This window comes from Chinchilla lanigera, unplaced genomic scaffold (assembly GCF_000276665.1).
Source record: "Chinchilla lanigera isolate Chin_1 unplaced genomic scaffold, ChiLan1.0 scaffold00030, whole genome shotgun sequence".
NCBI classification, from domain to species: domain Eukaryota; kingdom Metazoa; phylum Chordata; class Mammalia; order Rodentia; family Chinchillidae; genus Chinchilla; species Chinchilla lanigera.
Window position 1 is genome coordinate 2829018 of NW_004955431.1, and position 25157 is coordinate 2854174.

A 25157-nucleotide genomic window follows, 5' to 3' on the forward strand; every position below is an offset into this window, starting at 1 on the left:
TTTTTGGTTTTTCTCTGGTACCAGGAACCGAACTCATGACCTTGCGCTTGCCAGGCAGGTGCTTTGCCGCTGAGCTAAATCCCCAGCCCCTCAATTTTTTAATTAATAAAATTCGGTGTCAATTTTCATACTCTGGTTTGTGAGGATAGGATGCATTCTAACACCAATCAGCTGGTGCCCTCGAGTCCCATTTTCAAAAGCCAAGCCTGACAAAATATTTCTAAATAATCATAAATACAAAAAACAGTTTCAGACACAAAGAAATTTAACACAGCTGTGATAACAAGAATTAGGGACAATTAATGTGTCTGAGATAGGCTTAAAAATTATGGCATATCTAATTAGTAGAAATAAGCATTTGAACACTGAAATACTAGCACTGATTAAATATAAGAAAATCTATAGCTATCCACTGCTTTAACTTTATCATGGGCAAAATGGAGAGCTAGAAATAAAAGAAGCAGAGAGAGAAAGGACAAAACAAAGGAGAAGGAACCAAAGAAAAGATCTAAAGGAGAGGAGACAGAAAGATCAGGTAATAATAGGAAATCAAATTAATTCTAGAGGATGTTCATACTACATGAATTTCATTTATACAGATGTGAAAAACTGTTATGTAAATGTGGTATAGCTGTAAATATAAATGTATTTTAAAATGAAAGAATCTGTTCTGTTCAAATCTTTTTATACTTTACAGTGCAGTGATGTAGGATAAATACTAACCATCGTTGAAATGTCATAGGAGCATGTTTTTCATACCTCCCACTAAAATGCCACAAGAACATTACCATGCAGCATTCCAGCGAACGGCAGAAAAGAAACTCCACAGAGCCCTACCCAGCTTTTACACAGAGACAAACATTCTTTTAGTTCATTAGCAAATGCGTGCAGAGGCAAAAGAAACCCCTGTGGATAATAAAAATAAGCTTTGCTACCATGGGCCACTTTTCCAAACAGAGAAAAGGATCATAATGAAAAAGATCAGAAAAAAACTCAAAAGGGTACAACATAGTGAATGATTGTCTCGGTGTTATGTGTAATCTATCCATTCCTCAAACTAAGTGTAACTGAACTGAAACTTTATTTCAAAACCAGTCTTCTGCAAGGCTTAAGCTGCCAGATCTCAAGCTTTGGACCTAGAAACAGCCAAAAAAAAAAAAAAAAAGAAAGAAGCAGAAAAAAAGAAATCTTCAAAATACTTTTGGTTATATATAACAAGACAACATCCAGAAATGACCAAAATGCTTAAAATTAGTGAGCAATTCTAAGATTACAAATAAAGTAACTAATCAGATCTTAAGCCTGAGGAAGCACATGCTAGCTGCAAATTCCAAAAAGGCAGCTCTAATGTAGAGTGCACAACAATTACCATAGTTGTTGAATAAATGAATGATATCTAAAGGAATATCATTTGAAGTCAAAAGAGAAAGAGAGAGATGTAATCAGAAGTAACTGTTGGCAGAGTACAAGCTCACTAGTAACAGAGACAAGAAATGGGAGAGGAAAAGGGAGATCAGAAAACCTCAAAATTGTAGCTATTGATTTGCACACAAAATAGATATAAAGTCAGGCATGGTGATGCACATCTGTAATCCCAGCAGTTGGGAGGCTGAGGTAGAAGGAGCTCTGCGAGTTCAAGGCCAGCCTGGGCTACACAGTGAGACCCTGTCTCAAAACAACAACAAAAAACACACACACAAAAGATGTAGTGTTCTCAAAATTCAACAAACAAATAGGGACCAAAAATTTGCATAGATATTTCATAAAAGGAGGAACAGGGTGGCAAAGGAGCACACAAAAAGATGCTCAATATTATTAGTCACTAAGGTAATGCAAAAATTGTTTTGTTTGTTTTTTTTCTGGTACTGGGAATTGAACTCATGACCTTGCACTTGCCAGGCAGGCGCTGTGCCGCTGAGCTAAATCCCCAGCCCCAGGGTAATGCAAATTTAAATGACAGTGAAATAACACCAACACTTATTAGAATGGCTAAAATTTTAAAAAACAGAACAAAAGTTGACATCACCTAACAATCCCACTCCTAGATATTTATCTAGGTGAAATAGAAATCTATGTTCACACACATGAAAATGTGTATACAAATAGTTACAGTGGTTTACTTGTAAATGATGAGAACTGGAAATGTGCCAAGTATTCCTGACGAGGGAAATGGATAAACGATCTGTGCACCCTCTGTGCAGTGGATTCTACTCAGCAACACAAAGGAACAATCTCCTGCTACACAGCAAGAGCATGGATGAATCTCCAGCTCATCATGCTGTGTGAAAGAATCCAGACTGCAAAGGCTACATATTGTATGATTCTGCTTATAAGACATTTTTGCAAAGGTAAAAATAGAGAGGTGGAAAACAGATCTGTTTGCCAGAACCTGAGGTAGAAAAGGTTAGACGAGGACCTGGGAGAATTCGGTGAGGATGGCGTTTGGAACTGTTCTACATTATAGAACTGTACAAAGGGTGAATGCTACTGTTTGTGAATTACACTTGTGAGGGTTTGGCTATAGTTCACCCCATCAAAGCTCATGTTGAGACTCGGTTCTCAGGTCAGTGGTGCTGGGAGGTGGGGCCTAGCAGGAGGTGTTTGGGTCATGTGGGCAGAGCGCACACCAATGGACCACTGCTCTCCTCATGGGAATGGATTAGCCATCTCAGGAGTCCTGCAGCCTTTTATAGCTTCCAAATGAGGCTGCTTCCTTTCTGCTTTCTGCTATGAATTAAAGTACAACCAAGCCCTTACCATAAGTAAGAAAATGCTGGCATCATTCTCTTGGACTCTGGCCTCCAGAATCATGAGCCAGATACACTTCTTTTCTCTATAAATGATCCAGACTCACATATTCTATTACAGGAACAGGAAACAGATTAAGACAATACCTTAATTTTAAAAATGAAAACTGCAGTCATTAAAGTAATGAATTTCTCTTTTTTATTTTACTTTTTAATTTTTGATGCTGGGGGATAGAACATGGAGTTTTGTGTGTGCTTAGCAAACACTCTCCCACTAAATTACATCTCAAACCCTTGGACTTGTCCATTCCCACTGGGGTGCGTCTGTGTGTGAAGAGGGACCCAAGGTAGGTGGGGGGCAAATACTTATGCTGAATTCCAGTAGCAATATTAGACAGATGGAGCAGATTTGGGGGGAGGGGATCATTGCACAAATTAGTAAGGACTCTTGCTAAACAAATTCAAAATCACACAAACTTACAAATATTGGGAAATATTTACAAAATCCAAGCACAAGCCAGCTCAGAATTAGGTATTCTTAAGAAATGCATAAGTACAATTAAAGTTAGATTATTTGAGTTCTATCAGTATGCGAAGGGGATTCATTTCCACTCCCCCCATATTTTTTTCGTTCTTCTCTGTCTTATCTGCAGGCTGGCTTCTTCTGTTTCTTCAGTCCACATGGTAGGAAACATGGCCACAGATTAAAAAAAAAATCTGTTTTGTTTTGTTTTTAGTTTTTTTTCTGGTACCAGGAATCGAACTCACGACCTTCCACTTGCCAGGCAGGCACTGTGCCGCTGAGCTAAATCCCCAGCCCTTAAAAAAAAAAAATTATACCTAGTTTCTTTACCTCCTTGCTAGATACTGGGGCTCTGTCTCAGTTCTAGTTCTAGAATTCTTGCAGAGACATTGGGGCCCTGCTGTAGTCAGATGTCTACGGTTAGATGTGCACTGTCAGCCAAGTGCTGGACAGTGCCACAGTGCCGAAATGTTGCTCTGACTGTAACCACTGGATGAAGAAAGAAGGAGTATTCCCCAAAAAGCAGAGGAGCTGAGGACAAAACATTGTGTACATTATACGTCCTAAGAACAGTCTCATTCTTATGGCAGATCACATTCCTTAAAAAGTACGGTCTGATTAAACACAGTTTTTAGTGGAGAAAGAAAAGTTTGGTAACGTCAAGTTAAGATGGCCATTGTCTTAAATTTATTACTGTTCACTGGTTTAACTTCTAAGAGCCTGATACCAAATACCAGTTTTAATTACACATAAATTATGTATCTTTTAGGGTAAAGGCTTCCAAAGCTTGAATTCGTTCATTTTAAGAGGGTAATAGGTTAACAAAAAATTCCATTCTTTTTTGATACAGTATTTCTACTCCCAAAATTGTAATTATTTGTCTAATTATGGGCACAAAATATATGGACAATCAAACAGAATGAAACCGGGCCAGCTGCACAATGCCTACCTGGCAAGTGCGAGGCCCTGAGTTTGATTCCTGATATCCTCCTCCCACAAAAAAAGAATCATAGGTTTACACACATAGCATTTCAAATTGCTATATGCATGTCACAGCTTGCATGTGAAGCCATTCTGATTTCTGCTTCATTTCTGTGGTAATAAGATCAAAGGTAAAAGGAATATTTTAATCTGTCCAGGAAAAAGAAAAAGAAATTTAGAGAATAAAACTTTTCAAAAACTTTAGGTCTATACGATAGCTCAATGAGAAGCTGATCTGGTAGTGTTTGGTTTTCTGTGTGTGTGTGTGTGATGTAGTAAAGACACACAGGAAGGGAGTCTGAAACCTCTATTGGGCCTGCCAGACATGGGGTACAGGACAGCCAGCCATCCTATCCTCTGAGATTTGAAGTCTCATAATCTAGCTAATTTTAATCTTTAACCATTTCAACTTAGTTCACTGTAGAAGCACTGATCTCCACAGATGGAGAGTGACTTGTTCCTGCTTATCTCTAAATCATACCTGGAATACATGACCGAAGTGAGCAGCAAGCAGTGGATGACCTGTACTATTCTCGTGGCTTAGTACAACTTAACCATCAGTTTAGGGGCTGGGGATCTAGCTCAGCAGCACAGTGCCTGCCTGGCAAGCGCGAGGTCATGAGTTTGATTCCCAGTACTGGGGGCGGGGGAGGGGGGAACCATCAGTTTGCTATACCCTCTTATTGTTTTTTTGTCTATAAAACCAGACTCTTCAGATGCCAATTTAGAGCTCTTATTCTGGACAACCGGAACACCTGTTTTCTGGGTGGCTATCATCACTCTTAAACAAAAGCCTTTCCTTACACACTCTTGTGTGGGATTCTATGTTTTAGGTTGATCATGGCAAGAAATATCTTTAGAAATGAAGTTACACAGGAGAGTTTTCTGCTTTGAGCTGTTTTCTTATTGAACCCCAACACTGATTTTGTATCCACCCTAGTTTGGCAAAGGCACATCTGCTTTTAAAATGAGTGCATCAACTTTTATCTGCAATGAATTCTTTATTCCCTTGATCTCTTAACACATTGTGTTTTTTTAAATCAGAGTCTAAAGCTATGTCTTGAATAGTAGCCAAACCTCAAATGATACAGCTCTGAGCTTGATCCTGAGTCCACAAAATCCTAAGCCTTCCAATCTTAGTCACAAGTCATTTTTTAGATGACTCATAATATGCTGCCATAGTTCTTTTCTTTTAGATATTTTAAGACTGGATGGTTAGATAATTTTTTTAACTTAAGGGCCTACAGGATCCTCCAGTACTGTCCCTCAACCTGAAGGGCCACTTTCCTCTGGGTTTTTGAAGAAGGAATGAGTTTGTCACAGGATTCCTGACTTAGTCCCTGCTACCTGATTCGAAATCCTCGCCTTGAGCTGCCACGGCTACTGTCAGGTTGAGCTCCAAACCCAGTCCTAGCTGCTTTCAGCTTCTGTTAACTGTCTTGCTCTTGCAGCTGCTTATTTTCTCAACACCACTGTTTACCCAAAGTGTAGAAAACCAGTCCTCCTCCTTCACTCAGTATTGCTATTAATACATCGTTCTTTTATCAACAGTTTAGAGCGTTGGTGCATGCCTGTAATCACAGCACTCAGAGGCTGAGGCAGGAGAATCCTTGCAAGTTCGAGGCCACCCTGGGCTAAAAAGCGAGCTCAAGGCCAGCCTGAACTGCAAAGCAAGACCCTCTCTCAAAAAGACAAACAAACAAACAAAAAACAGTTTAAAGATTACAAAGGGTAAGCACAGCATGGAGAAATAACTTCAAATTGAATTCTACCTGTCACTAAGGTTCTTCAGTCTATCTCATCATCTTTTTCCTTAAGCTCCTTCTCTTTGCTATTGTTTTGCAAACTTCCTTACCCCACACCAAACCTTTCTCCTGTCTCTCTTCTATTTCCTATCTATATTAACCTTAGCCAACAAGAGGCTTTCTCAAATTTCTGTTACTTCACTCTGCAAAGAAGATCTAAGCCCTTTTCTCTCAGTCTTTTCTTTCCAGACACTGTCCAGTAATCTTATAACTAACAAAAAAGCCCCAGCAAGCTGTCTTCTAAACAGAAGTTCATAGTTATTCTCTGTGAGGAATGCTCCACCCTCCTAAATCACCTGACAAGAGCGTCAGCCTATTGCTAAACTAATTTTTCCTCCCTGTTATAAAAACATATCATAATTTTAAGATCAAATAACTGTTTTGATTCTCAGAGCATAGTGAGAGAATATTCATCTACTGAAATGATAAGATTATCACTTAAAGAAATGTGAATTGTCTTCTGAACAATTTACTAATTCTTCAAGAACAGCTCACTAGTAAGTCTTAGGATAGCTTCTTTTGATTGAGTTCCTTTACCTCTGCTTTGATCTCTCATTCTCATTCCTAAATTCATTCAAACAACCAGCCAATCAACTGACATGCATCTGAGTGTGGGAACCAGTCTTAGTACTCAAGGTATTCTCAGTACAAAAGCAGATCCCCAGAACTGCCTATGAACCAAGAGGAGAGGGTGGGAGCGCTGTGTGGTTAGAACATATTTTGAAGACAGGAAGAACTGCGCAAAGCTATGATTAGCTTACAGGAACACTTTGGGCTGAAGAAGGAAAGTTGCTCCCTGAAGTCTGATCACCCTTTCTCCCGTCCATAAAGACACAGCACATTGCTGCAAGTAAGTTAATAATACTAGTAATGCTGCCTCTTCCCTAGAAATATGTAGCTGGTAAAATGCTTAAAATGCAACTGTTTTAAATTTTTACTGCTTTCCATTTGTTCATTCATTCATTCAATCACTCACTACAAGATCCTCCAGTACTGCATCTACTGAATTTCCAGGTATTGTTATTATATCAGTTGAATAAATAAAGTTAAGATCTGTCTACTGTTTTATCACAGCAACAGATATTCATAATTATAGTTTTATGTCACCAGGAAAAACTTACTATATCTAGTATATTATAGGAGTATATTATAGGGAGGCAAATATACATATAGTTAAAAAGTAAGTCACTTTCTGAATTTGAAGAGTTTGTCTTCATAGAAAACTCAAATATTTAAAAAGGTACTTCTTTTCTCCAAGGTCTCCAGAGCAAAAGTTTACTAGATAATGTGCACGTCAGTTTTGGGACACTGAACATCTTAATAACTTAATATTAGATAATTTTTTAACTTAATTTTTTCAACTCAATAATTTTCTTAACTTAAGGATCCTCCAGGATCCTCCAGTACTGTCCCCTCAACCCGAAGGGCTGAGAAGCGAAGTGAACTTCCTCTCTAGTTTTACCTTTATTTCTGGAACATCACATAAAAGAACGGAAACTTGTGTAACTGTTTCTTACTGTCCCACTTTTCCTATTCCAAGCCAAGGCTAAACAATGTGTGAGGTACCTGAAGTTTTCTCCTCCTATCTTCCCAGTCCTTGGAGAGTATTCTGAACCTGATGTTCTGTGGCTACTCAAGGCTTCTCCAAGACTCTGAACCTGATGACATCTCATCTCTAAATCATTCTTCAAAACATAAAAATCCTTGCTCATATTCTTTCTAACACCCACTGCAAACTGGTCTAATCTCATAAACTAACTCAACTGAACATACGAATCAATGATGACCATAGTTTAACATATGGCTATTCTCAGACAAAGTATAAAACAAGAGAAACTTATAGAGCCATGACTGTAATATGAGAGTATGACTTCTTTCTTATTGTTATCGACAGCCAAATCTAAATAATACAACTTGTGTAGTACTCTTCTACACATAGGAAAACAGGCTCAAAGAGGTTAAGTCACTATTAAATGGCGGCTTTACACAATTCCAACTCCAAGTCAAGGGTTTCCACTATACCACAGCTTTACAAATGTTCATAATGTATAAAGTTAAACTACATTAAAAAAATATAAAAGTATAGAAACACAGAAAGAATATACTTTCATTCCATACAAAGCCAATTTTAAAAAGATGTGACACAGATGGGGACAAGACTATGGGCCAGAAAATGTGAAAGGCGGGCAAATGCAACGAGAGAGAGAAAAAGAAAGAGGAGGATCTGAAAGGAAAGATGAGTTGAGGCCCTGGCTCATCTTGCTTCCTGCCCACTCCTGGCGGCTCATCTCCTGAGCAGTGCTGCTCCGCAGTCCTCCAGCTTGGTCCAGGCAGCCAGGACTCTTCCCCATCCAGTCTAAGCTATGGTTCCCACAGATTCCCCACAGATCTGACCTTATCGTGCTGAATCACTGCAATCACTCTAATTAGGTTTCCTGCCCTTGCTCACGGAACAAACTAAAAGCAATTCACTTGAGAAATCTGCATGTCTGTCTCAGAATCAAAGGAGACAAAAGCACTTACCTAATACCACCAAAAGTACTATGGGAGAAACAAAATAAAGCCAAGACTTCTACCACCTAAAAAAATCAATGTCTAAACTTGTCTATGTATGCGGTTTTCACAAAAACAACTATTCTAAATTAGACGTACGATAGGAGATATGGGTGGGGGAGGAAGGAGAAACAAAAATGAATAAGACCTGATGTGTGTATGTACCCATTCCCCAAGGTGAATATAATTACTATGTGTTGGAAATATATACTAATAAAAATATAAAAAAGAGATTACTAGCATTTAACAAATTACTAGCATTTAACAAATTACTAGCATTTAACAAATCACTGATACAATATTTTAATGAAAAGAACCAGCCTGGTAGATATTGAGCTTGAATCCCAGTTGAAGCTCTTAGTAACTGAGTGATTTTGGGCAAATTACTTACTAACTTTGAGCATAGGGTTAATAACACAGGATTAGCCATAAAAGTAGTTTTAAGAATTAAGGCCTGGCGTGGTGGCACATGGCTATAATCCCAGTGCTCTAAGAAGGTTGAGGCAGGAAGATCTCAAGTTCCAGCAACTTAGTGTCTTAGTGAAGTCTAAACTAAAAAGTAAAAAGAGCTAAGGATGTTGCTCAATCACTAGTACTAAGGCCCTAGCTCAATCACTAGTACTAAGAAAGAGAAAGAAAGAAAGAAAGAAAGAAAGAAAGAAAGAAAGAAAGAAGAAAAAGAAAACATTTGAAACTGCTGAAATATAGTAAGCACTGAATAAATGTTACCTATTGTTACTATTAGTCATTAACTATGCTACACAGCTGCACAAAACTTTAGTGTAGTATGTACATTTTTGCATTTTTTTAAAACATGAAGGCAACTGGAAAAGTTTTAGAAAAAAACTTTTAGAAATACATAGACAATTTAAAAATTCAAATATTAATAATCATACGCATTGAAACTGAAAAGCAGAGCAGCCGTCTCTTCCCAGATCACTCACCTCAAAGTCTATCAGCTGCAGGTCGGCTATCAGTGTCACCAGCAGCCCGCTCTTGTAGAGTTCTTGCGCCAGCTGAGCCACTATCTCCGTGGGGGGCTCCTTGTCATTTGTGCCACACAGAATTTCTTTCATTGCTTGCAGTGATTTTGACACTTCTTCTGAAGCCTAGTGACCAAAAAGTATACTAACCATTTTTGTTTCTGTTGTTTTATTTTTGTGCTACTGGGGATTGAACTCAGGACCTCACACGTGCTAGGCAAGCACTCTACCACTGAGCTACAACCCTAGTGCTACTAAAAGTTTAAAAGAATGAAAAATTTCATTTTTCCATTAAACTAGAAAACTACTTCTTAAGCCCTGTTTGTTTATAATTAAGGGCATTGTGCAGGTTATAAATAAACAAGAAACCATTAGTAAACACAGCTTTTTATTTTGGAAAATTCTACTAAAATTTATATAAAAAGATCTTTAATATTCTACTTAGTAGACATAATTAAAATAACTTCTTTTTAAACTGTATTCAGTCTAATTCTGCTAGTAACTAAATAGAAATATCACTCTTGAAAATTACACTGAATCTGTTTTGAAGACCTATCTGCAGTTACTAGTCTTTATTTAAAGCATTATGTTAAGTTTTTTCAATAAGTCCCCATTTTCCTGATCATTTAATGGACCAAATATAAAATCATAAATTGGCAAAGTTCATAGCCTTTCTTTGTCAACCCACTTATTCCTCATACATTATCACTATCTTTTTTCTAAATGTGAAGCTTAAAAATAAAAAACTCACTGCATTTAAGGAGTGTTATAATTTGTGTCTGGTTGTCCCCCCAAAGCCTCATGCAGTCATGGGGTGGGCTTCTAGAGTTTATGATGGATTCATGGTTCAATGCTGGCATTATGGGTGTGTTACCCAGCCCTGGGGCGGGTAGTTTGCATACAGAGTAAGGGAGAGAAAGAGGTTGCTTGCTGCCCCTCCTCCCCTTTTGCTCTTGTTGCGTTTGCTATCTTCTGCCACCATGAACTGCTGCCCTCTGCCATGTGCCACCCTGCCTTGGAGCCAGCCAAGTATGAACTGAAACCTCCACAAACCACAAACTGTAAGCTAAATAAGCCTTTCCTTCCTTAATTTTGGGCATCAGGGATTTTGTCTTACTAATGAGAAAGAAGTAACTAAGACAAGGAGTAACAGGCAAATCCATGGAGGCAGAAAGTAGAACACAGGGTGCTAGGGCCTGGGGGAGGGGACGATGAGAGAGAACTGCTAGTGGGCACAGGGTTTCTACTGGGATGATGAAAATGATCTAGAACTGGGTGTTGGTGATAGTTATACAATCTTACAAATATACTAAAAATCACTGAACTGTATGCTGTAAAGGGGGAATTATATGGCACATGAAGTAAATCTCAATAAAAACTCATTAAACTAATACAGGTGTCATAAAGCATATTATTTTAGTTAACAATTATGTTTTCTCAATATTTTTTATATTTTTATTACTATGTTTGCAGCGTATAATGATAACATTCATTGCAGGGAATTGGTACATGTACACAACACTTTTGAATCCTTTATACTTCCCCTGGTTTCCCATCTCTTGGTCCCATTTCCATTTGTGAAAAATCTATCTCCCTGTTTTGTATTATCAGTTTTTATTTTCCCTTGAAATTATTTATTCTTTGGATTTCTCACATAAAAGAAAACATACAATATTTAAACTTATGTATCTCATTTCCTTTGACATTTAGGTCTAGTTTTTTCAGTATGTTAAAGCAAGTATAGTTTTATTACTTTGTAGTATATAAATCATTATAAATTAAGAAATGAGTAGAATACAATAGATTACATAAAAATAAATCATAGTACCAAGACACTACTATTTTTGTTTTTGCTTTTATTTTCTGAGACAGGATCTCCCTACACAGTTCATGCTGGTCTCAAACTCAAAATCCTTCTGCCTCAATGTCCCAAGTTCTGGGATTACAGGCATGTGCCACTACCCCTAGCCAAAGATACTACGTTTTTAAAAAGGAGTCTTCTATATACTTATGTCCAACAGAGACAATCCTTAATTTATTAAGGGCTAGAAGATTCTTAAATTTGGAGATGAATCCACAGAAGAGTACTTTAAACATATAAAGAAAGCTAAGTATAATTATGAAGAAATATCTCTGTGACCATCACCCAGGTCAAGAGATAGACATTTGGGGCTGGGGATTTAGCTCAGTGGCAAAGCGCCTGCCTGGCAAGCTCAAGGTCGTGAGTTCGGTTCCCGGTACCGGAGAAAAACCAAAAAAAAAAAAAAACCAAAAAAAAAAAACAAAAAACAAGAAATAGACATTTTCAACACCTTTGAGTGCTCCATTTTCAGTCTAAATGTAAATACTTTTATTTTTATGTTTTCAAGACAAATGATATAGTTTGGATCTGAAATGTTATTATTTTGATCTCATACCTTGTCTGTCTTTTTGTCTTGCTTTTCCAAAATGGCCATGTTGTCTTTCAGAATTTTCACAATTTCTGCTGGATTTTTATGTGATTTACTAAACAAAGGCATTTTTTTTGTGTATAAAAATCTCTTCTTCCAATATGGAATGCTAAAAACAAACAAGGCAACAAAAACCATAACTGTTATTCTTAACATGTTTAACTCGTCATAGCAAAATGTCTTATATGTTTTAGATCACATCAATTCCATAATTTGAAATGTTAAAAATGATCAAACTAAAATGAGTTTTAAGTTTTATGCCAAATTTAAATACATACAAAATAGTTTAAGAAAGATACTTCTAAAGCTTTACCTAAAATTTTTTACTCAAAGTCTGAATTTTGTCCTGCATTAGAAATACAAGAATTTTGCAAGAATGATAAATTAAACACATTTAACAAATAAAGTGATATTTAAAACTATGTCTTTTGACCAAAGAAAGTGGTAATAGTAATAATAAATGATAAAACAAGTAAAACCCAAGTGAGATTAGGATTCATATACTGTCATGAAGCAATATTCAAAAGCATACCACCAACTATTCTATAGCAGTCACAAAATTGTGAAGTAAAATTAATAATTTACTCTTCAAAAATGCACTGATAAAAAGTCATGATGGAGGGTGAGGAAAGTGGGGAAAAGAAGCATGAATTCTTACTGATGAGCATACCTAGCATGCACATCGGAGAAAGACAAATATGGCTCTCATTGCCTTAATGTAAGTATTAGGGAAAAGATCTGATAAAATCTCCAGCTAGAAAAGGAATGTTCATTAGCTTGTATGTATTGGCAAAAAATATTTCAGATATTACAGAAATAAGATATAATGAATCAAAAGTCTGTGCCTCAAGTGTACAGAGATGGTAACAGTTATCAGTCTGGCATATACCCCTTCCAAATTTTTTCTATATATAAAAACTAAATACATTTTAAAAACAAAACTTGAATAACACTAATCATAATATTTGGCAACTTTCTGCACTTTTTATATCCTGGATATCATTCCATGAGTATGTTTAGGTCTACTACAGTATCTTTAGTAATGGGAACAGTATCTCATTATATAAACATAATTTATTTTGCCAGTACCCTGTGGTGGACATTCCGTTATTTTCATTTTTCTTATTAACAATGATGTAATTAATCAATGAAGAAAGAATATACACAAACGTATACACCAGTTGACAGCAGTGCCCTAACCATCTCTTTCTGTTATAATCTCGGCTATGGCTCCAAATCTCCCATCTCCTTAGATTTCTATCTATTTCCCAAATCTGTTTCTTCAGGATTTCTGTAAGATCAGTGAGCTGCTTGATATTCATCCAATAAACTCCTTCAGGTAATAAAATCAGTATTTGTTGTTTGCAGAATTCCAATGGTATTGGAAACCAAAACACTGGTGTGAACTTTTTATGATAAAACAGAAAACTTTTTTTTTCTCGATAAAACAGAAAACTTAAAAAAAACATTTCCTATTCTCCGCAAGGACTCCTCAGTGTGGCCAGGGTATGTGTGAGAGGAGCTTGTCCACTCTCAGTCCAAGGAAAAATCTGAAAACCACAATAAGGAATCCAGTCAGCCTATAAAACTGATCCAAAGTCACCAGAGAATCTGAAGATAAAATACATGAAGATTCTCTTGTGAGTCTCATGGGTGGTATAGGTCCCACAAAGAGACACAGTTTAGATATACACTGGGTCCTTGTCGTTAGGAAACTCAGGAATAAAATTATAAAGATGTACTTAGGTTTTTCTTTACAAATCTTTCCTCTAATAAACAGATCTAAACATAAATAAATGTAGACTGGGTTTAAAAGTTTGTGTAGTGGGTAGGGTGGGTACCAAGTCACCGGATAGCTGGGCACACCTATCAATCTGTTGCTTACTACTTGCGTGAGCCTCACATTCATGCAGTTCACGAAGACTTATCTGTGAATGGGGAGAACAGCTGTTGCCAGGAGTAAAGCCATGAGGAACACCTGGAATAGGGCTTTTTGTACAACTAAAGCATTCTGTAATGTTCAGCTGCTGTTATACAAAATGTTCCATGACATAATTAATAAACTGTTTCACCAAAGAGAAAGGCATAGGAGTTGAGACATGATTCTGTCTTAAATGTTCTTAGATACTTCTGGCTCCTTGAGTCAATTATACTGTTTTTTCAAAATAGAAATTTATTTTCTGAGTGTATAATACTCAATGTTCAAATATTTGACATTAAAACAGCATTTTATAAAGAAGCTAAATGCATTTGTGTAATCATTCTCTCCATGTAGTCCTACCACACCAAGAGAAAGAATTGTAAATGTAGGGCTTCAAATACATAATCTCTGGCATCAAAACAGGGCACAAATGACACAGTATGTTTTCTGACCGCTACCTATTCTGCTTGGTTCTCACTCTATTAGTCTAATTCTAATGCCAATTCGCTGAAATTACAAACATTTTCAGGTCTTCCAAGTTAATATGGTGTTTGGCCAGCATTTCCTGGTTCATTATCTTCCAATAGTTCATTTGGTTGTTGGTCCACTCATTTATTGGTGGAGTAAATAATATGAGTTAAGTACTCTACACACGTATCTTTCTTAGCTTTAGTTTTAGGGGTACAAACAAGAAAAACACAATCCTTGCTTTTGGGAGCTTTTTAAAAAATTTATTTATTTATTTATTTATTTATTGTAAGACAGGGTCTCGCTATGCAGTCCAGGGTGGCCTTGAACTCACTATGCAGCCCTGGCTGGCCTCGAACTCAGGCAATTCTCCTGCCTCAGCCTCCTGAGTGCTGGGATTATAGGCATGCACCACGATGCCCGGCTTGGAGCTTTTTATTAAGTAGAAAAAATAAACATTTTAGAGGTAATGGGAATATGTAGCAGTATAATACCAGAGAGTATCTCTTAATAAAGTACCCTCTTTTCATATTTCAAATGTACCTATTGAATTTAATAACTATAAATTTTACTTAATATATTAAACTTTCTTTTTAAATTTAATTTGCATTTTAAAATTTTTATTAGTACATGCTTACAGCATGTAATGATTACAACCATTTTAGGGAGTTCACACATGTACATAACACTTCTCAATTCTTTTTTCATCCCCTTTTCCTCTCTTCTCTCTCCCCTCCCTCTATTTTAAACATTTTTTTGTTTGTTTGCTTGCTTGCTTGCTTTGAAATTGCTATGAAATTCAGGCTGATCTTGAACTCACTATGTAGCTCAGGCTGGCCTCAAGCTTGCAGTGATCCTCTTGCCTCAGCCTTCCAAGTGCTAGGATTACAGAAGTGAACCACCATGCCTGGCCTATACACTTTTATAGGATCATTAATCCTCAGTTTTGGAACTCATTCTTTAAGGAAAAGTAAAACTCATATTCTCAAACCATAGCGTCCCAGTCCGCAGAGCCCCAGAAAGTTCAGTAAGTTAAAGCATTACCTCCCTGGCTGCCCAGTTCTGATGCCAGCAGCCCCACTCCACCGCTAGGCGGAGCCCCGCCCTCCTCACTCACAACCTTGAGGCTGCTGTTGCTCTCCAGGCAGCTGTGCAGGTTACCGCATGTGCATCCACCCGGTTACATCACCCCAGCACCCAGTCCTGTGACAGCGAACCTCTCAGAGCTTTCAGCGATAAAAGAAAAAAAAAGCCCAGCATGGCATGTGGGCCATAAATTCCTAGTCGCCACCAATGAGAACTGGTCGTTTCCCACCCAATACACAAACACCAAATAATTAAGCACCCACCTAGTCTTGATTGACAGACTACACTGAGAAGTTATCACCCAGTGGGTGTATCTGACAGTGAAGACATTCTGAAAGCAAAATAGAGCGTATTTTGACTTTAGATAGGCCGTAGATTTGTGGGTTCTAGATTCCTCGGCACCATTTCATGTCTGTTCTGAGCCTTTAATTCCTAGCATCCATCACCGCCAAAGATAAAGTGTGTAAAGTGAGGACAAAAGAAATGGAACCTGGCATGGTGGCACATACCTGTAATTCCAGCACCCAAGAGGCTGAGGCAGAATGACTGCCTGGGTTCGAGGCCAGCCTAGGCTACACAGTGAGTTCAAGGCCAGCCTGCACTACACAGCAAGACCCTGTATCAAAAAAAAAAAAAAAAAAGAAGGGGTTCTACAAATGGCGCCTTCTTGGAATAAGATAGAGACAGTGATTTTTCCACAATGCCTATCTCAGAGTTTTAAGACCATTATTTTACATGTAAATATTTTTTTAAATTTTATTTTATTGGTACCTCTTTCCAGTACATGAAGTTTATTTACATTCATAACTGGCAGCAGGTACCTATACAGAACATACCTTGTTTCTTTTTTATTCCCCTTCCCTTCCCACCCACCTGCCCCCTTCCATCGGCAGATCCCTCTTCCTCATTTTCATTATCACTGCCATTATTATCAGTTCATGTTTATGACATCTAATGTTGACATTCAGTGTGGGCACTATACACTGTATTCCACCACAGCGGCCTGGAGAAACAGGAGAACGGGCTGTGTTAGCCCGACAACCGGCACTGGGTGACAAAAGCCTCCTGGGCACTGAACATTGCCGAGGCCGTGCACACCAACCGGCCCTCTGCAGGGTCTGATCTGACCCTAGCCATAAAACACAGACTGATGCCGGGGCCCACTGCACTCCTCCAACTTCAAGAACAAGTAAACAGAGTAAGCAACAAACAACAGTTTTGTTCTTTTGTTCTAAGCAACACTGGAAAAGGAGAGAAATTTCTATAGTATGTTACTAGAGAAGTTTCTCTGATTGTGTAGAGTACCACAAACACACATGCATGTCCCAAATGTATCGCGGTGACCTGATCTGCATAGAGCAGGAGCACCGCTACAGAAACTGATTGAGGGCAACTGGAAGGGACAAATTAGTCTACATTCACTCCTTCTAAAAATACTTCCCGAAATGGGAGAAAAAGCAGATATACCATGTCCGGGAACAAATTCCCCATGATGAATATTATCACTATGTATATCTAAAATGCACCAAGAAGATAAATGTACATTTCCTGAGCACCTCTGCTATGCTAGGCAGTGGACTAGAAAACACAAAGTGAGTTCACTTCAAAGGGCTCAAAATGCAGGGAAAGGTAAAAACACGCCAGGGTTTCCCCAGAAAATCAGAAAAGAAATAAAAATGAAAGAAAATGAAAAAATCCCCTAAACAATGCAGGAAAGATACAGATTGTGTATGTATGTGTGTGTGTGTGTGTGTGTGTGTGTGTGTATCCCTGTTAGTTATTTTATAGCAAAATAGACAGTGATGTCCCATAAGAAACAACAGCAGGGTGGGTTGGTAGAGGAGAAAGCCAACATCAGCAAAAGAAAATACGGGGGCTGGGGATTTAGCTCAGCAGCACGGCACCTGCCTGGTAAGCGCAAGGTTGTGAGTTCAATTCCTGGTACTAGAAAAAAAACAAAAAAAAGAAAAAAAATATGGAGCAGAAGCACAATAATCAAAGATATAACAGTTTAAGCAGGAAGAAAAGACATCTAAACTCGATAATTAAAAAGAATTTTCTAGTCAAGATTAATGATGAGCCAGGCACAGTGGGTGCACACCTGTAAGCTAATTACTGAGGCTAAGTGAGGATGTTTGCAAATTATAAAAATTTTTGACGGGGCATGGTGGTGGACATCTGTAATCCCAGCACTCAGGAAGCTAAAGCAGAAGGATCACTGTGAGTTTGAGGCCAGCCTGGGCTGCATACTGAGTTCAAGAACAGCCTGAACTGTACAGTGAGACTGTCTCAAAAAACCTAAATAAACAAATAAATTTTTATAAATGGATGGAAGGAGGAGTGTCTGGAAGTGTAACTCAGTGGGAGAGTGCTTTGGTTAGCATGTGTGAGGCCCTACATTCAATCTTTAACACTGGAAAAAAATTTTTCAAAAAGATGAGTTCTAAACCAGGTGTGGTGATACATTCCTGTATTTCCAGCACTTGGGAGGCTGAAACAGGAGGATCACTTCCTGAATTTAAGGCCATCCTGGGCTGATATTGAGTCTAAGCATGAACTACAAGATCCTGTCTCAAAATAAAATAAAATAAAATAAGTAGAAGAACTTATGTTCACTATGTCTTGTGGGTTTTAAAAGAAACATTCCCTCAAAGCAATTCCAACAAAATGATATTAACAAAACCAACAGCAAAGCATAAATATCAAGTTAACTCTGGACTTCCCTAAGAGCATGGAGAAAAGCCACAGAGTTCTGGGAAGAAAAGCATATAACCCATCATTAAATCTCCAGCTAACATACTATCTACGTGTGAACAGATTATGCATATTTGCTAAAAATTATCAAAAAGATGAGATAGACTCAAACCCACAAAGAACTCAACAACATTAATGCTAAAAAGTCAGAAATAGTTCTTGAAAGGAAGCCTTTATATTGGTGGCAGAACATGTGGGAGGGTGAGAATCCACAATTATAATTCATTGATATGAGAATAAAAATAAACAAGGACTGAACTAAAGAAGTTAAAAAGGAAACCATTCCAAAAATCTCCAAGAAAAGAATGGAAACAATGATAGAAGAAATACCTCAATCAAGCAGTGAATGAAAAAGAGGAAACTCTGAGGGATTATGTGACCCTGTCTCCTCTGATGACATAGCTGTCTCCCTCCTTCCCTTCACTTCTCCCGAAGGATGGGAAGATTGTGGCCAGAGTAGGCCACTCCCCTGGCTAAAATCAAAAGGATGAAACACAAGTGTTGGTGAGGTGCAGAGAAAGGGGAACTCTTGTATACCGCTGGTGGGGGAAGGTAAATGAATGCAACCATTAAGGAAAATGGTATGGATGTTCCTCAAAAAATTAAAAGTGGAAATACCAACTGATCCAGTAATCTCACTTCTGGGTATATATCCAAACAAGCTGGTACTAGTATGTTGAAAGGATATCTACTTTTCCATACCTCCTGGAGCATTATCCATAACAGCCATGTAGGGAACCAGCCTACATGGACGTCAGTGTAAGTATGGATAAGGAAAATGTGGCATATATATGTAATACAATGTAACTTTAAAAGGGGGAAAAATCCTGTCATTTGTGACATCATGGATGAATCTGCAGGACATTTTGCTAAGTGAAATATACCAGGCATAGAAAGAAACACCACTGATCTCACTTCCACATGGAATCTAAAGCAGGGGAAACTACAGAGCTGAAAGACGGTTACCAGAGGCTGGGCAGGTGAGAAGGGAGGGGATGGGGAGTGGATAAATGAAGGATACAAAGTTTAAGAAAGAAGGAGTGGAGCTGAGTGGGCGTGGTGTGGAACTGCTGAGGCCCCTGAGAACCTGAGACATAGTGAGCAGGACTGGAAGCTAATATTCAAAAAATGCCCACACCGAACAAGACACCTCCTGGTGCTGACCCTAAGTCGTTGGAAAAAACAATAAGGGAAACTGGGTCACAAGCTGTTTGGTCACTCTCATCTTGCAAACCAGGATTTGCAGTGGATCAGTTATGAGATAACAATCTAGAAACTTACTGGCAATCAGATGGCTCCCCGCCTCATTTAATGAATATTCAGTTCAGAAGAAAAACAACAGTGAAGACATTATGTATTTATGCAGACTACAAGTCTGATGACAGCTACACACCAAGCAAGATCTCAGTCAGAGTAGGAAATAATTTTCATAATCTTCAAGAAATTCGGCAACTTGAATTGGTGGAACGAAGTGGGTGGATTCATGTTTCCTTAATTGATAATCATAAGAAGCCAACTCACACATTCATGATACACATTGCTGTTCTAGCCAATCACCAAAATGGAAGAGACACCCACTTGAGACAGATTAAAATATACACACTACTGGAAGAGAGTTCCATTGGTAAATTTCCTAGGTATACAACTATTGGTTTTATGATGTATTGTTCAATGAGGTGATTTTAAAATGGAGTAAAAGTGATTAAACCTGTTGTTTAGACATAAAATATTAAATTTAAAATAATTTAGGTAACTTTAAATAGTTAAATAATAATAATTTAAATGTAATATTTTTAAAAGAACAATGTAATAACCCCCTATACATTTATTGCCCAGCTTAAAAGTACAAAACAATTGATCTGGGCTTGGTGGCACCTATAATCCCAGCCATTCAGGAGGCTGAAGCAGGAGAATCACAAGTTCTATCCAAGCCTGGCAACTCAGTGAGATCTTGTCCCAAACTAAAATTAAAAAGGCCTTGGATGTGGCTTAGTGGTACAGCACTTGCCTAGCGTGTGCTTAGCACCTGGGTTCAACCTTGAGTACCACCAAAGAAGAAAGAGAAAGAAAGAGAGAGAGAGAGCAAGAGAGAGAGAGAGACAAGGAAGGAAGGAAGGAGGGAAGAAAGGGAGGGAGGGAGGAAAGGGAAGGGGTAGTACATCAGCTGAAGCAACTTCCTTGAATGCTTTCCATAAAGCATCCTACTGCATGACTACACCCCAATTTATTAACTTTTTCTCCAGGTTTTAATTGTTTTTGATGGTTTACTATTGCAACATTGCTGTAATACATATTCTTTTGCCTGTCTACATGTATATTTGCAGGAGAGCTTCCCTAGGGCAATGGTTTAAACTTCTTTTAAACTTTAAACTTCTTTTGTTCTTAAATACAAAGCCTGAACAGTATTAAAATGTCAATTATTTCTAAAGTTTGCAATTTGATATAGTTCCAATCATAAATCCAAAAAAAAGTTTTTGGTAAATGAATGTAATTTGGGGAGGGGGTGTTGAGACAGGGTCTTGCTATATAGTGCAGTTCAGCCTTGCTTAAACACACTATGTAGCCCAGGCTGACCTAGAACTCATAGCAATCCTCCTGCCTCAGCTTCACAAGTACTGGGATCATAAGCAAGTGTGAGCACGCCCAGGAATAAATTTAATTTTATCTTTAAATTGTTTTTTGCTTTGTTTTTGTGTTTTGCTGCTGGAATTGAACACAGGGCCTTGCATGTGCTAAGCATGTGTTCTAATACAGAGCTATACCTCCAGCCCAATAATACATTTTAGAAAGAAAGATTACCTTTTAAAGATAACAGAATAAAATCAAAAGTGTTATAAAGTACTTCAAGTAACAGGGCACAAGAAAAGAGAAAGATAAATGGAACAAAACAATCCAGACACAAATATTAATATAGGTGAGTTTCAAATTTCTGGATGTAAAATGATTTATGTTTATTTGTTTATTTTTGGGTCATGATCTTGCTATGTATTCCTGTCTGGCTTTGAACTCACTATGTAGCTTAGGCTGGTCTCAAACTTTGGAAGACAGCAATCTTCCTGTTTCAGCCTTTTGTGTGCTGGGATTATAGGTGTCCACCACCACACCTGGCTGATTCATGTAGTTTTATTTTTTTGTTGTTTTTGTTTTCTTAGACAGGGTGTCGCTACATAGTTCAGGCTGGCCCTGAACTCACTATGTAGCCCAGGCTGGCCTCTAACTTGCAGTGATCTTTCTGTCTCTGCCTCCAGAGTTCTAGGATTATAGGCGGAGATCACCATGTCCAGCTTGTTATTTTACAAATAGTGAAATAAATCACAAAGGAAAAGGTTGATAAATCAAAAAATATAAATGTATGACAAATACCAAAAATTTGAATTTTTATAGGTAAAATAATAAGTACAAGTGACAAACAAAAAAAGAGAATTGTATAATATGTATATTAAAGACAAAGGGTTAACATCATTATAAAAGTAGACCTCTTTGTCAAGCGTAGTGTTACACACTCATGATCCCAGCTACTTTGGGAAGCTGAGGTAGTAGGATCTCAAATTTGAGGCCAGCTTGGGCAATTTAGCAAGATCGTGTCTCAAAATAAACTAGGGCTGATTAAGGAACTATAAATCAAAACTATAAGATTCCATCTCATACCAGTCAGAATGGCTATCATCAAAAATACAAAAACCAATAAATGTTGGCAAGGATACAGGGGGAGGGGAGGCACACGACCCTTCTACAGTATTGGTGATAATGTAAATTAGTAAAGCTACTAGAAATTACTATGGACATTCCTCAAAAAACTAAAAATGGAGCCACCATTTGATCCAGCTATACAACTCTTTAGTATGCACCCTGAAGAACTGAAGTCAGCATACTATACTCCTGCATACCATGTTCATTGCAGCACAATATACAACAGCCAAGATATGGAACCATCCTAGGTGCCCATCAACAGATAATAGAAAAAGAAAATGTGATATATACATATATTATTCAGCCATAAAGAAGAATGAAATTTTGTCATTTTCAGATAATGGATGGACCTGGAGATCATCATGTTGAGCAAAATAAGCCACACTCAGAAAGACAAATATCACACATATTCTCCCTAATATGTGAAATCTCAAAAAAGAAAAAGAGAAAGCAGAAGCGAGACTATTATTATTTTTTTTTTTTTTTGGTTTTTTTGTTGTTGTTGTTGTTTTTTTCTCCGGTACCGGGAACTGAACTCACGACCTTACACTTGCCAGGCAGGTGCTTTGCCGCTGAGCTAAATTCCCAGCCCCTCGAGACTATTATTAAGTAAGAGGAAGGAATGGTGGAGGGGGAGGGGATATAAGGGTGAGTAATGGGATGAATATGATCAAAATATGTTATATGCATGCACAGACCTGCCAAAATAAAACCCATTTATCTGTATAACCAATACTCACTAATAAAAATGTAGAAAATAAACAAGGCAGGAAAAAAATACAAAGGATAAGGATATAGCACAGTGGTAGAATGTTTGTCTAGCATGTATGAGGCCCAGAGCTTAATCTCAGTACTGTGAAAGAAAAGAAAGAAAGAAAGAAAGAAAGAAAGAAAGAAAGAAAGAAAGAAAGAGACAGAGAGAAGGACCTCTTTATATGAACAAAAAACCATTAAGAAATAATACATAGATAATGGAAAAATCACAAAGAAGGAATTATAACTAACAAAGAGTAAATGTTTAAACATTCTCTGTAATTTAAAAAATGTAAACTCAAAGTGAAATACTATTTGTCTATTACATAACAAAGCTTTTTGTTATTGTTTTGACAAAACTCAACTGTGCTGATTATGCAGTGCAACAAGTTTCCTCATTACGTACTGGTGGGAATATAAACTGGACAATAATTTGGCCCTATGGTTCTAGAATCTTAAAATGTTTACAACTTCTGACTTAGAAGCAGTTCCACTTCTGGCAGTCTATTTTAAGAAAATTAAAATAAAGAATTATCTTTATGTTTACTGCAATGTTTAACAGTGAAAACTTGAGAACAATCTAAATTTATAAAAGAGAATAATTAAACAAATTGTGACATATATTCACTTAATGCAATACTAGTATATATTACAGATTTTTTAGACTTTAAATAATTTTCATACATTATTATGTAAATTTAGGCATGTCTTACACTTGATAGTCTCTTACACTAACTGGTAGCGCTAACTTCTTTCTGGATGGTACATAAAGTAAGTCATATGCCTTGCAATCAATGGCTTCTTAGATTTGATGTGACATGGGTTACAGCTATGAAAATGTTTCCAAAGAATGTGAAAGAGTATTGAAATGTTAACAGTAGAAATAGTTAGAAATGAGTATCTCATATAGGGGATAATTACAACTATGTAAAGCAAACATACAAAACAGAAAGCCTACACATAGAAGAAATATTTTTAAAAAGTTAATGGTGATTGTCTCTGAGTAGTGTAGTTTGCCATGAAGGCTTAATTTTCTTCTTCCTCCAACTGTTCTGTTTTTTCCAAACTGTATAATAGACCATGTAAATGCTTTTACAAGGGAAACACCTTCTTTTAAATGATATTTTACATGGACAAACAACCATTTTTTAAAGTTTAAACTGTGGAATATATCTGATCATCAGGTCTTTTCAAAGCATTAGTCATATATGATTTCTTTGGCTATGAAGTTTCATGAAGAGTAGTACTTGGCTAAGATTTGGACAGAAAGCCAAAAAAGATCATTTAGCTCTCCTCGTAGGGAATTCAGGCTCTGTAGACTTTACAGTAGACTTTGGCAGCATTCCCTTTCCTAATACACAGTAAGATTTCATATTCCTAACTTGCATGTAAGCACCATTGAAGACAGCCTAGAGTCAATCACTCAAGTAAGTAATTTAAACGGAGAGAGTGTGGAAAGGGGGTACCTAGAGAAAGAGGTCATAGGGCATTAAATGCCCTTGTTATTCCATTTACAATATTTCAAAGTAGAATAAATGTCTGTCTCTAGGTGGCTGACGAGTATTTCCAGGCCTTTATGTCTAATTTTCAACTGTGCTGCTTAATGATAGTTCCAATTTTAAAGGTATTCCCAGAAAATTTAAAGAAGTGGGAAATTTATCTTTAAAGTCAACAGAAATCTAAAATTTTCATAGGTAAACTATTAAAAAAAGAAAACCTGTATAAACCTAAACTGCTAACTCACTGTAAGAAAATAATTCAAAAATGAACCTCAATTTCCTTCACATAAGTTTATTATCAAATCAACAATGAGCAAGAGGAAAATTTCCAAAATTATAACTTACAATTTGTTAATTTAAACTTAAAGATACATGAATCTTCTCTTAAACAAAAATGACAGCAACAAAAAATTAAATAAACCTACCACTACATTATGAAAAAATTCAGAAAGATTTCAAGATTAACATTCTTTTATTTGTATTCCCAATGGGACTCAGAAATAAAGCAATGCATCAATGGCAAATAACTGAACCTCTAAGATTCATTTTTAAAGTCCTGGAGGGATGGAGGTTACATGAATATACACAACCGTCAGCACTAATTGAATTATTCCCTTAAAATGGATGCATTTAATCATACGGAAGTTTTAAAATAAAAATGTACACCTGAAAGTTCTATTGTATTTGCTGCATCCAAGAGGACTCCTACACCAAAATCTTGCCCTCACAGAGATAATAAATTACAAAGTATATCATTATAACTATGTAAGTTATGATACCACATTTATTACAAAGCATATCATACATTTCAAAAATCTCTCAATTAATATCTTCTTCCAATTTTTCCATTTTTAAATATTGTTCCTAAATGTAACTGGATGCCCCCACAGCTGAATTCTGTACTCGCACTCCTACAGACCGAAGTGAAATCCAGCAGACACAGG

General features: G+C 37.2%; 1 protein-coding gene and 1 pseudogene across 6 annotated transcripts in view; one reads left to right on the plus strand and one right to left on the minus strand.

Moving 5' to 3' along the window:
• Positions 1–25157, minus strand: part of Cab39l (calcium binding protein 39-like) — a 118144-nt gene that overhangs the window by 47304 nt on the left and 45683 nt on the right. For 5 of the 6 annotated variants that reach the window (XM_005387584.2, XM_005387583.2, XM_005387585.2 and 2 more), the window contains 2 exons: positions 12010–12151; positions 9554–9718 (listed from right to left, as the gene is read on the minus strand). In XM_005387584.2, coding sequence (XP_005387641.1) covers positions 9554–9718; positions 12010–12111 — 267 coding nt within the window. In that variant the 5' untranslated portion in view covers positions 12112–12151. Of the gene's footprint in view, positions 1–9553; positions 9719–12009; positions 12152–16026; positions 16063–25157 lie in introns of those variants that run through there. The other variant, XM_005387588.2, reaches the window with a different exon arrangement.
• On the plus strand, positions 19394–19951 carry LOC102022523 (annotated as a pseudogene).